General features: G+C 40.9%; 1 protein-coding gene across 5 annotated transcripts in view; it reads left to right on the top strand.

Moving 5' to 3' along the window:
- STX11 (syntaxin 11) overlaps positions 1-13,253 on the top strand; it is a 49,603-nt gene extending 36,350 nt beyond the window's left edge. For 4 of the 5 annotated variants that reach the window (XM_060614462.3, XM_060614463.3, XM_060614464.3 and 1 more), the window contains one exon: positions 6,743-13,253. In XM_060614462.3, the coding sequence (XP_060470445.1) occupies positions 6,748-7,611 (864 nt within the window). In that variant the 5' untranslated portion in view covers positions 6,743-6,747 and the 3' untranslated portion in view covers positions 7,612-13,253. The remainder of the gene's footprint in view (positions 1-6,742) is intronic. The other variant, XM_060614458.3, reaches the window with a different exon arrangement.
- The last annotated feature ends 223 nt before the right edge of the window (positions 13,254-13,476 follow it).

A 13,476-nucleotide genomic window follows, 5' to 3' on the forward strand; every position in this document is an offset into this window, starting at 1 on the left:
TGGTTGGTACATTGCCCTGCGTGGAATTGTGTATTCCCATGTCTGAAGTTTCTCACTGCTTGCAAAGATACTTTAACATATTGCTGTGAAACAAAGAAAGGTTTTGTTTTCTGGTAATAGGCGAAATTTGCTTAATGTATATATTGCTTAATGTATAATGTATAGATTATATAAAGACCTTAAAAAAATTTTTTTAATGTTTATTTATTTTTGAGAGAGAGAGATAGAGCACAAGCAGGGGAAGGGCAAAGAGAGAGGGAGGCACAGAATCCAGAGCAGGTCCAGGCTCCGAGCTGTCAGCACAGAGCCCAATGTGGGGCTTGAACCTACAAACTGTGTATAGTCCTGAGATCAGGACTTGAGCCGAAGTCAGACACTTAACCGACTGAGCCACCCAGGCACCCCTATAGAGCCCTTTTAAATTGATTCCCTCTTTAAAGTTCTTATCTCCAAATACAATTGCATTCTGAGGTGCTGGGGTTAGGGCTTCAATATGTGAATTTGGGTGGGTTATACAATTTAGCTGTAACCATGTATGAACAGGTTTGTTCTTGTTCCCCTTAGAATAAGTAGGCGTAAAGTTTTTCTTTTATGATCAGAAATATAACCATGTTGTGTTTACAGAAATATGACCATGTGTTGTGTTTACAACGGTTCCCTTACAGGCAAGTAGGAACTTTCATAGTTGTTCTTTGTAGCATCGAGTATACAGACTATGTATGTATTATACCCCCCACTCATTGACCTTTGGAGGTATGCAGAGACCTACCTTCTGAATCTTTCATTTCCTGTCTTTCTGAACCTTTCCCTATTGAGTTTGTTCAAGATTGCCCCAACCTGCTATTATAAGTTGTCCAGAACTGCATTATATTCATGAATAAAAAACTGCCATGATAATTATCTATGGAATGGGTCACAAGTTTGGGTGTGGACTGGCATCACCTGGAGATCACCCTAAATGTACTGAGTCAGAAACTCCAGGGGACCAGGCATCTGTACTGTTTGCGGCTCTCCGGAAGAGTCTCTCGCTTCCTAAAGTGTGAGAACTACTGAGCTACCACCACTTCTCTGCTCCTATATATTTTTGTACATAAGTTATATCTAACTGCCCAATGAAAGAAGGCTTAGGAAACTTCCCCTTCCTTCCCTGTGGGATCTTGTTCTCCAGACAGATGATATGCATGCCTGAAAAAATTAGAAGACATAAGCAGATTTCTGGTAGTTGGTCATAAAATTTCTTTTGAATTCTTCATCTCTTTGTGAATCAAAGCACATTTTAGCATTATTTTAGCAACTTTATGAATACAGTTTACTAAAATTTGTTACATTATTCTTCATCACAGTGAGATAGGACAGTCAATAGAATTGTTTGATTTTCCCTTCTTGTTTTCCCTAGTTTCATTTTTAGGATCTCACAGTACAGAATCAAGCCACTGGATGTGTAGGTTAGTTTGAAGTTCTTTCTGTACCTGCTTCTATATTTTGGTGTGACTACAGCAAGGAATACATTTTAACCTTTTGGGGGACAGTCTTAGAAATAGCTTCTTGGTTGACATTTTTTTTCTATTTTTGTTTTTTCTAATTTTTTTTTTTTTTATTTATCAGTTTTGAGAGAGAGAGAGGAAGCATATGAGTGGCGAAGGGCAGAGAGAGGGGGACAGAGGGTCCGAAGCGGGTTCTGTGCTGACAGCAGAGAGCCCCCTGTGGGGCTCGAACTCACTAATCGTGAAATCATGGCCTGGGCCAGAGTCGGATGCTCAACTGACTGAGCCACCAAGGTGCCCCGTATTTTTGTGTTTTCTAAATTTCTTTTTTCTTTTTAATTTTTCCAAGTTTTTATTTAAATTCGAGTCAGTTAACATACTCTGTAATATTAGTTTCAGGTGTAGAATTTAGTGATTCATCACTTGTGTTTGCCACCCACTGCTCATCACAAGTGCCCTCCTTAATACCCATCACCTGTTTTACCCATCCCCCTGCCCACCTTCCCTCCAACCCTCTGTTGTCTATCGTTAAGAAGCTGTTTCCCGGTTTGCCTCTCTTTCCGCCCACCCCATGTTCATCTATTTTGTTTCTTAAATTTCACATATGAGGGAAATAACATGATATTTGCTTTTCTCTGACTTGTTTTGCTTAGCATAATACTCTCTAGCTCCATTCACGTTGTTGCAAAAGGCAAGATTTCATTCTTTTTGATGGCTGAGTGATACTCCACTGTGTACATAGGCCACATCTTTTTTATCCATTCACCAGTCGATGGATACGTGGGCTCTTTCCATAATTTGGCTATTGTTGATTGTGCTTCTATAAACATTGGGGTACATGTATGCCTTCAAATCAGCATTTTTGCATTCTTTGGGTAAATACCTAGTAGTGCGATTGCTGGATCATAGGGTAGTTCTATTTTTAACTTTTTTCGGGCACCTCCGTACTGTTTTCCAGAGCGACTACACCAGTTTGCATTCCCACCAACAGTGTAAAAGGGTTCCCCTTTCTCTGCATCCCCACCAATACCTGTTGTGTCCTGTGTTGTTGCTTTTAGCCATTCTGACTAGTGTGAAGTGATATCTCATTGTAGTTTTGATTTGTATTTCCCTAATGATGAGTGATTAGCATCTTTCTTTGTGTCTATTAACCATCTGTATGTCTTCTTTGGAAAGATGTCTATTCATATCTTCTTCCTATTTTAAACTGGGTTATTTGCTTTTTGGGTATTCAGTTTTATAAGTTCTTTGTATGCTTTGGATACTAACCCTTTACCGGATATGTCATTTCCAAATATCTTCTCTCCTTCCAGAGGTTGCCTTCTAGTTTTGTTGTTTCTTTCCTTTGCTGTGCAGAAGATTTTTATTTTTATGAAGTCCCAATAGGTTATTGTTGCTTTTGTTTCTCTGGCTCAGGAGTCATATCTAATAAGAAGTTGCTATGGCCAATGTCAAACAGGTTACTGCTTGTGTTCTCTGCTAGGATTTTGGTTGACTTCCTTGTAGTTTTCCTAATGCTTGCTCCCTGGCAGAAGACCTCTGGGTCAGTGGGAGTAACTCATCTGGGGTGGGTTGGGTCAGGCTAGGTGGGCAGGAAGGCAAGGTAAAGACCACCTTCTTGTCTACACCCCCATAGAGAATCTTTAATTCTCCACACTGTTTCTTTCTGTCTCCTTACCTGATTATGGACTTGAGCGTTCAAATGAACTTAGGCCTTCACTTGATTTAGAATCCATGCCTTTATGGTTTTGAGGTCTTGAGAAGGAATGACTAGCTCTAAACATCTTCCTCCAAGGCCATTTTCTGTGTGATCAAAGTGTGTTTTTCTCTTCATATTATGAATGAGATGATTCCCCCCCAGTAGCTTTTTATTGGCTTTAGGGTAGTAATACAGAGCATGGGACCTGTCTAGGACTAGTGGTAAACCAACAAACAGATTCCTGATGTTGTGGTGTGTGTTGCTTTACCTTAACCACCCAATTACCTTCTACAGTAGTGCCAACCAATTTTTGGCCAGAAAGCAAGGATGACACCTATTATTACCTTGGTCATCAAAATTCATCCATTCTCTGTACTGTCTACCTGTTGCATAGTAGACTGTATTAGATATTAACTTAAGCAGATAGATACATCTTAACTCCACACCTTCTAGCTGAAGCACTTTTCCCAGGTCACATCAGGTGTTAACTGATTGCAATGCATGTGTCTCAAAGAACGACCTTAAGGAATTAGTCCTTCAAGCAAATAATATTTATAGTCTTGTGGGATTTTATTTAATTATAAAATCTACACGGGCATCGTAAAAATTTTGGAAAACCCAGAAGAGCACAAGGGAGTAATTAAAATCTTTCATGATGCCACAATTCAAAGAAAACAACTATTAACATTTTGACATAGATTACTTAAGTCTTTGTTTCAGGATGTGTGTGTGGTTGTGCACAGGCTCTTCCCTTTACCTACCTTGTCTACCTGAGATGGTATTTACACTCCCATACTGTTAGACAGCCTCCTGAACTGCCATTGTTTATCAGCCAATAGCTCATTTTTACACATTTAAAATATTTCTGAATTTCTGTAAAAACTGCATGGTGAGGGACATACTTGCAGCAATGAGCTTCACACACTCTTGCATGTAGCCTTAGAATAAATATATATGTGACAAAACAAATACACATTTTAAAAGCTTTTGATACAATTGCTAACCTCCCGTCCAGAAAGATTCTATCAATTTTCTCTCCTACCAGCATTTTTTCGGAGTTCCCAGAATCCTCACCAATTTTTAAACATAATCATCATTATTTTTTTTTTTTAAAATCCTGCCAACTTGGTGGGGAAAAAAAAATCTCAGTGGTTTAATTTGCATTTCCTTGTTTAGTAGTAAAGTCCGTCCTGATTCACTTTTATATATTTCCTGAAGAAGTTTCATGTAGTGGTTAAGTGGGACTGCTCTGGGGCCCAGCTGTTCACTTCCTGGCACCCAAGGGTAGGTTCCTTAATCTCCCTGCGCTCACTCACCATCTCTGATAATGACAACACTTAGTTCATGGAGTCTGTATGAAGAGTGAAGAGAGTATCATGTGACAAGTGCCTAGAAAGCACTTGGCATTACAGTAAGCACCTGATACATATCAGCACCTCTTATGTTCTCGAGCATTTGTATTTCTTCGTGTAGGAGTTGCCTTTTCATTTTCTTTGTCTGGGCAAGTGGTTTGGTTTTGTTTGGTTATGGCAGAAGGTTTTAATGTATTAAGTAGGTTAACCCATTACCTGCCATATATTACAATTTCCCCCAATTTGTGGTTTGTTTTTAAATTTTGTTCAAAGTGAGGAAATATTTGGATATTAGGAAATTCAAACTATGGGATGGCATCGTTTTGGTTCAGCCTAGGTCTTTTTTCTGCCCCTCAGTCCTGCCTCTGGAAGAGTCACTCCCCTATCACTGGGGAGATCGGGTATTAACTTTTGTCACCAGATAGCAGAAATGGCATTTTAAGCAGGATAATTTGTTATATTAAAAATCACCATCTTAGGGGCGCCTGGGTGGCTCAGTCGGTTGAGCGTCCGACTTCTGCTCAACTCGCGGTCCGCGAGTTCGAGCCCCGCGTTGGGCACTGGGCTGATGGCTCGGAGCCTGGGGCCTGCTTCCGATTCTGTGCCTCCCTCTGTCTCTGCCCCTCCCCCGTTCATGCTCTGTCTCTCTCTGTCTCAAAAATAAATAAACGTTAAAAAAAAATTGAAAAAAAAATCACCATCTTGGAATAAAACTTCTGCTTAATTTGTATAAATAATGCTTATGGAAGATGAGAGGCTATGGTTAATATTTCACCCATTTCCCATTTATCACTAAATCTAACTTGTCAGCATTCCATGGTGAAATAAAATTAATTACTTCAATTTGGGAGAAGCTTTTAATTTGAGATCAAGATGCCTCAGAGATGGAGTATACATTACATGCTACTATGTTTTCCTTCTTTTCTGCAGATTATACAGCAGAAAGAATCTTTGTAGCCACAAAATCTTGTTCATGAGAGGAAAATGTTCATTATTTTGGCATATATACATGCAACTAAAAATTAAAATTTTTCACTTCCTGGAAAAAAATGTGGACATAGAGAACATTATTTTAACTTGCTAAGTAGAAAAATAATCAGAACCACCCTATGAAAACATGGAAATTCTGCTTGAGCTGCTGACTTGTTTCAAAAAGCCATTTAAAGTGGCAAATATTGCTACTGTGTGATCGTTAAATGGGAGTGTGTTACATTATTGCTACGAGGGTTATGTATGATTGAAACTTCCCATATAAAAAAATTTTAAGTAGTTGTGTTAATGACGCTTAACCACTAAGGACCTTGGGGAAAACTGAATGTCTTTCATTTCTGACTCTTCATCTGGTTACGCTATGTGATTGCTGTCTAGATGTGTGTCGTCTTTCTGCTCACCTCTCTACTTATTAAACTTACATTAAACACTTAACTGCTTCCTTATCTCTTCACTTTTAATATCTTCCATCAGAATATATTCTCAGATTTTTTCCTCCCAAACACTCAAACTGAAGTATGTATCAATGAACAGAGGAGCAAGGGAATTTCAACTCTCAAATTCTATACTGCCTTATTAGATTTTAGTCTTTATTTTGTTGTTTTACTCAAGTATGTTTTACTTTTATAACATTTTTAAGAGAAAAAAATTTAAGTCATGATTTATATGGTAACTTTTAAGAATCGTCAGGATGTATGGGATTGGGGATGCTTACTGGTGCTGAAAAAACCAACAAACATCAAACAAACAAAAAACCAGAGGGCACTTAGAGCTAGCCCCACAGCCTTGTAAGTAACCTTGATTGTCCTTATTTAAACATTTTTATCCTTCCAAATCTTTTCTTCTTATTTTTCCTTATTCTCTGTCTGTTTTGATTTGCAATTATTGGAAAACATAACGCAAGAAAAAGTGATTGGTTCTCAATGCAATCTAAAATTGTAAATTGCTGATTGAGTTCTGGGCACCTGTAATAATGAACTGCACATGCTTTATGGGCTATAAAGTATGGCTGTGTTCATGCCTCTCTGTCATATTAGTCCTTTACTTGTAAGCAACATGTCAGAGAATATTTAGCTCCTTTAGCGTGTTAGTTACCTACACCCAGCGATAAAGAATTGGAAGTGCTGTGCAGAACATTTCTTTATTTTAAGCTTCAGTTCTCTCGATGCAAATATTGGACTCCTCTGGAGGAATTTAACCCCAGTCTCTACTTGCAGGCAAAATGAAGGACCGGCTGGCCGAACTTCTGGAGGTAACCAAGAACTATGACCAGCAGTTCCCAGACGGGGACGACGAATTTGACCCGCTCCATGAGGACATGGTGTTCGAGACGGACCACATCCTGCAGTCCTTGTACCGAAACATCCAGGACCTTCAGGATGAAAACCAGCATCTGATGACCGACGTGAAGCGGCTGGGGAAGCAGAACGCCCGCTTCCTCACGTCCATGCGGCGCCTCAGCAGCATCAAGCGGGACACCAACACGATCGCCAAGGACATCAAGGCGCGGGGCGAGAACATCCACCGCAAGCTGTGCGCGATGAAGGCACTGAGCCAGGAGGCCGAGGCCCAGCACGGCGCGCACTCGGCGGTGGCGCGCATCGCGCGCGCGCAGTACAGCGCCCTCATGCGCACCTTCCAGCGCGCCATGGACGAGTACAACCAGGCCGAGATGAAGCAGCGCGACAACTGCAAGATCCGCATCCAGCGCCAGCTGGAGATCATGGGCAAGGACGTCTCCGGCGACCAGATCGAGGACATGTTCGAGCAGGGCAAGTGGGACGTGTTCTCCGAGAACTTGCTGGCCGACGTGAAGGGCGCGCGGGCGGCCCTCAACGAGATCGAGAGCCGCCACCGCGAGCTGTTGCGGCTGGAGAGCCGCATCCGCGACGTGCACGAGCTCTTCTTGCGGATGGCGGTGCTGGTGGAAGAGCAGGCCGACACGCTGAACGTCATCGAGCTCAACGTGCAGAAGACCGTCGACTACACCGGCCAGGCCAAGGTGCAGGTGCGCAAGGCCATGCAGCACGCGAAGAAAAAGCCCTGCCGGACCGTCTGCTGCTTCTGCTGCCCCTGCCTCAACTAGCAAGTTGGCCCCGGGCCACCACACCACACCGGCGACCGAAATGGCTGGGAAGCACACTGGGGGAGATTTGGGGGCCCTCTGCACTGGAGTGAGTTGCCCCAATCCTTCTGGACCTCTGTCCTCAGAGGAAGAAAAAATCTTGAGGTGCGAGAATTCCAGCCCAGCTTGTGTTTGGGAGGATGGCTGATGCCATCCAGTGTTTCTTCAGTAAAGCAGATCCCTACTGAAGTTGGGTGAGGTCATTATGTGGCACATGGCACGCTTTCCTCTTAATGGAAGCCAAATAAGGAACTGACGTTGCAGCTTACCGTGTAGGCTAAATGTCCAAGGCACCAACGCTTCCTAATGAAACTCTAGGAGGAAGTCGGTTCTGCATCGGCTGGTGATGCGGCTGATGATGGCATGAATTCATTATCGAAACTTAAAATTCATTTACCTTATCCTGAAAGTCCCTTGGTTCTGTCCAGTTTCACAGGACATCGATCTTGGGGAAAACCGTACATCTTTCATTTCTGATTCTTCGTCTGGTTTATCCTGTGTGGTTCCTGCCTAGATGTATATCTTCTTTCTGTCCACCTTCCCTACTTATTAAAATCATATTTAACACTCATTATTTCCTTATGTTTTTCACTTTTAATATCTCCTGTCAGGATATATTTTGGATATTTTTAAGCACTGAGTTTTGAACAAGCACTCAAATGGAAGTATGTATCACTCACATTTTATATATTTTTCATAAATAATTTAAAACATATCTTTTTACTTGATAATACAAATACACATAAATATATAAATGTAAAGGACTAATATTAATGCATGTACACAATGACCAATTAGTTTAACTTGACTTTTGTAAATATGGTCTATAAATATCCAGAGCAGCACTTTTACTGGTCGTTGGTATTGGTTTGCTTGCTTGAGTTTACCTGACTCCCATCTCTGTGATCTAGTTTGTGTCACAATTTTCTTTTGAACCCCTCTGCGTTGGTTATGGTGGTAGAGACAGGCATCAAAGGCTAAAATGCATACAGAACTACAGATAATAAAACAGCATTCTTGAAACGATTACTTTTGTTTTACTGTGGACCATTTCTTTTGTGTACTGAAATGGAGTAACTTAAAATAAAAATCTTTTTTTCAATTTAGTTTAATAAACATTACATTATAATAACCCCTTTGTGTGTTTGTACCTTGACTGTTTAAATCTTACTTTTTCAATTATTCTTCTTAAGAATTCTTCTACTGGCTGCATTAGGCTGCAACATCTGCCTGGAACTCTGATTCAAAGGGGACAAAATGAAAAAGAATTAGCTTGTGGGTGTCTAGCTTTCTGTCCTGAGTTACTTAAAATAGCTTAGCAAATCGTCATGTTTTAGAAATTTGGTTTTGTTGGCAAACTTTGTAATGCCCTTACCCACATTTGCCATATTTCCTGTTTCTCTTTGGAGTCAACTCTTAACTGTTTTTATGTCATTGTTTAATACAGGAGCAAGTTTACTCAGCAGCCAAAACTCTCAGGTCCTGCAGACAGTGAAATTTTTAAAGGAATAGAAGGAAGAGTGTGTGAACTCTTTGAAACTCGCTGACTAACCTGCAGATGCCCATGAAAATCTAGCCCTGCGCCTAATTTTAATTTCGTGGTTAAATACGAGAATTGTGGAAACCAAGTTCCGCTGGGTTCCTCTCGGATGCCTCCAACTTTCTTTCTCAGCTCACCCAGGGATATGTTTCACCTTTAACTGAATTTCCTTTCCCTAAGGGAAAAAAGTCTTCACACAGCTCCATTGCTCTGTCTTTCATTGTAGAGACGCGATATTATGAATACAAACCGCCAGCTAGTTTTCTCAAGACAGGATAGTTCATGAATGTGACTTGTTTAAGCTCATAAAGCATTTTCTTTGCCTAGAACTAGTCATAAAAGTAAACGAGTTTGCAGGCTGTGTGTCTTTTTTAATTCCCCAAATTTCACATTGGAAAATTAGGTAAAAAATACAGTTTCATATACTAAGAGATTAGTGAACTGTTGCTTATGACAAGGTAAGAATTTTTCTTCCTGCTTATTAGTAACTCTCTGAGTGTCACATAGTAGTTAAGAGCACTGATTCATGACCCCACTCGCTCAGTTTAAATCCTGACCCTGTCACACACTAGCTGTTAAGATTGGGGCACATTACTTAACCTCCTTGTGCTTCAGTTTCCTCATCTGTAAAATGGACATCATAGGAGCTACTTCATACAGTTGTTGTACAAAGTAAACGCTATTTATGTTAATTATTGTTATGATATAACTTTCTGGTAGACTAGTAGAGCTGATACTGACTTAGTAAATTAATAGTTTTTCACTTCTGAGGGGAAATAACTTTGTATTTTTCTGTTGATAGTCTTTAATAAAATGGAATAAAGAAACAAAGACCTATCTTTTTTGAATATTAGGGCTTTTTTTCCTACAACAAAACACCATTTTCACAATGCATTTATATTCCTTCTTATATCGAAACACTTTCTGAAAAAGTAGTAGATGTTCCGCTCGAAAACCAGTTAAGCAGGAAGCAGCTGCTCTGCTCAGTGTGGCAAGTGCTTTCCCCTGATCTTCCCAAGCTGTGAGTCAGAAAGCCCCAGAAAACGTTCGCTTGTGGAGGCCAGGTCACAACAGACTAAAGGGAAGGGATTTGTTGGCTTTCCCCACATCCTGTCCTGTTTTCCTGCAGCCCTTCGTGGCTCTGACTGCCATGCCCAACAGTGTATGCAATGCTGGCCTTTTCCCTTGGAAAGGGTGCTCCAGTGCCACCAACAGGTGCATAGAGTTCGCTTTACCCAATCCCATGATGCTCTCTTGGTGAACTCTGAATGCTGACCTTGGGCAAGAAGAAAACTTTGTGGCAAAGCTGCTAATTTTCATGCACTCACACCATTTAATGTATAAAATGAAAGAACCAATCATAAAGAGCAACAGATCCTCCAGCGGCTGAAGGTGGAAATCTTTTTCTATTTTAACATATGCGCTGACACCTCCTTACCAGCCAAATGACAAACCTTACAGTCATGGCCACAGATTATAGGTGGTGACAACTCCAGAAATGCCAGAAATAGGAGAGATGCTCACTAGGATGCGTTAGTATCCAGGGTAACATAAGTTTGAATTTTTTAAAAGCTGATCAATAACCCAAAAGCGTTTGCACCATGACATCATGGGAGGAAATTTATGGCCTTTCAAGGTAATGGCCTTGAAAGAAAACTCTGTTCTTGCACCAGTGCTTCATACTTATTGAAAAGCAGTCCCGGTGCTTTATAGTTGAACATCACATGCACATATGTTTCCAGCTTTACAATGTAAAGTTTCTATCTTGACAGGAAACTACTGAAGATTGTGTGTAGGTTAAAAATAATAAAAGAGGGGCAGCTGTAGTCTTGGATTTTATGTATAAATCCCACCACTCTATTTTCTACCATAACACATTTCTACACCTCTCTTTGAAATATGCAAGGTGCCTCTAAGTGCAGCATGCAGTTCACTCATTTGTAGTCAGGATGATGGTTTGAAACATCCAGTTGCCATCAAAGTAACAGTTAACTTGCTTTTGATAGCAAGAATTAAAGACCTTGCAATTAATACAAAGGGGCTATTAGAAATGGGAAATGAGTAGGATCTGGAATGCAACCTCACCATCATATGACTATTGAGCATCTTTATTACCAACATTTGTTATAAAGGATGGATATGACGTCCTTATATACACTAGAAGCTTTTGTTGTAAAGATTGCGTGTATACTGGTGAGAAACAGCATTCTGACCTGATGATCTGGGTGAGACTACATACGATGCTTTAAAACCAATGATATCTTGAAAAGTGAGGAGTAGGAAACAACTCCCCAACACCATCATTTTCTCGTTGGTATTTTGAAAGTATTTTTATATCCCATTTTAATTAAAAGCATCTTTAAGCCACTTCTTGGACCTTTTTCACTTTTCCGAATCTGTATCTATACATTTTCAAGGCCTTATAGCCAACTCTTTAGACATATCCTTTCTTCTGCATCCAGGCATCTCATAATATTCTATAGTGGATACAAATAACAGAGCATGAAAATTAGATATATCCTTATCTCTGTGTTTTCAGATGGGCCCAGTGCTTCACATGTGCTTAGTTTTGCTATCCCAAACGGGAGAGCGCTAAGAGCCATTTAACAGGAACAGACATGTAATGCATGTGTTTCTAAATTTCTATGTCAGGATCTTTACACTCCTCCATCAGTGTGGTCTCCAGTTATGTGCCCTCTTTTCCTGATATCTCCTACAGACCCTGTCACACTTGGGAATTTCTTCTAAGCCACTATAAATGTATTATGGAAGGAGGCAGGGAAAGAAGGAGTGAGTATCCACACCTACCACAAAGCTCACTGGCTGAGGCTGAGCAGTGCTTGTTTTCTAAGCGTTCTTGGGAGACAGATGGTGCCTCATATCTGTTCTACACTCAATCCCCCACTGTTTCCTTGTTTTGTCCACTGTGTGTGTGGGTTTTACACCTTGCCTAACTCTCCACTATTCATGCATTCCTATCTGATCGTCTAGTTTCTGTTCAGCGGCTTGCTCTGACTTTGCAACCTGACTGCTGTTCATATGCAAGCCTTCCTGGCTGACTTTTCCCCCCTGACCTTCAACTTATGTTCACTTCTGGCACTAGTCTGAATCCAACCACACTTTGCTCAAAAGTGGTACCATCCCACAACAGGTAGACATAATATCCATCAGTATAACACCTTTCAGTTTACTTTTTTTTTCATGATAATCTTGTGAAGTAGTATTACTAACACTTTATTTTTTCTAAGAGGTGGGAACTAAGAATTCAGTCCTCTAATATTTGACAAAGTTACGTATTTGCAAGGGTCTATTTCTTACTCTCATATTACTAAGCTTCTCTGTGCATGTTCATTTCGATGTCAGCCTAGAAGTACAAACTGCATGAAGAGAAGAATCATTTTCCTTGACTGATCTCCGTAACATTAGTAAAATAAGCTCTTTCTTGGCCTTCTGGCTCTGCACTTTTTCTTTTACCTTTGGCTCTCCCTTTTTAGTCTCCTTCACGGGTGTCTCTCCTTCTTCCCAGCTGTCATTGCTGAGTCTGCATCCAAGGCCAAATTCCCGGAGCTATTTCTTTCACTCTGAGGGTCTCAAATACCACCTTTCTAAGTGCTAGGGGTTTACGGATCTGGATCTCCAGCCCCGACTTTTCAGCTGAGGCTTGAGTCTGTACATCCAAGCACCTAGCAAACATCAGCAGTTAGATGTCCGACTGGAGCCTCTAATGCTACGGATCCTGCCATCTTCCCCGCTCCCTGACCCCACCTCTTCCTGTTCACCCTATCATGCAGGCAGCGGGTGGCATCATCGATCACTTTCTACCCACTGCCCAAGCCAGCACCCTTGCTGCAGCAGCCTGTCTCTCTCCCACTTTGGCTCTCTTGGAAGCCACACACTTCACTTATGCACACCACCACTTGCCCAGATCAGACAACTGTCCCCTCTTGCCTCAGTTACTTTAGCAGCTTCTAACTGGTCTCTAGCTTCCAGTCTTGCCTTCCTAATCCAGTCTGTACACTATAGCCATAGTGTTTTTTCTTTTTCTTTCTCTCTCTCTCTCTCTCTCTCTCTCTCTCTCTCTGTCATTACTATGTTGGTTTTTTTTTTTAATTGTGGCAAAATATCCCTAACCCAAAATTTACCACTTTCACCATTTTAAAGTATATAGTTTTAGCAGTGGGAAGTATATGTATGTTGTTGTGCATCTAATCTCCAGAACTCTTCTCATCTTGCAAAACTGAAACTCTGTACCCGTTAAACAACGTATCCCCATTCCCTTTCCCTCA

Source organism: Panthera onca, chromosome B2, assembly GCF_046562875.1.
Source record: "Panthera onca isolate mPanOnc1 chromosome B2, mPanOnc1 haplotype 2, whole genome shotgun sequence".
Taxonomy (NCBI): Eukaryota; Metazoa; Chordata; class Mammalia; order Carnivora; family Felidae; genus Panthera; species Panthera onca.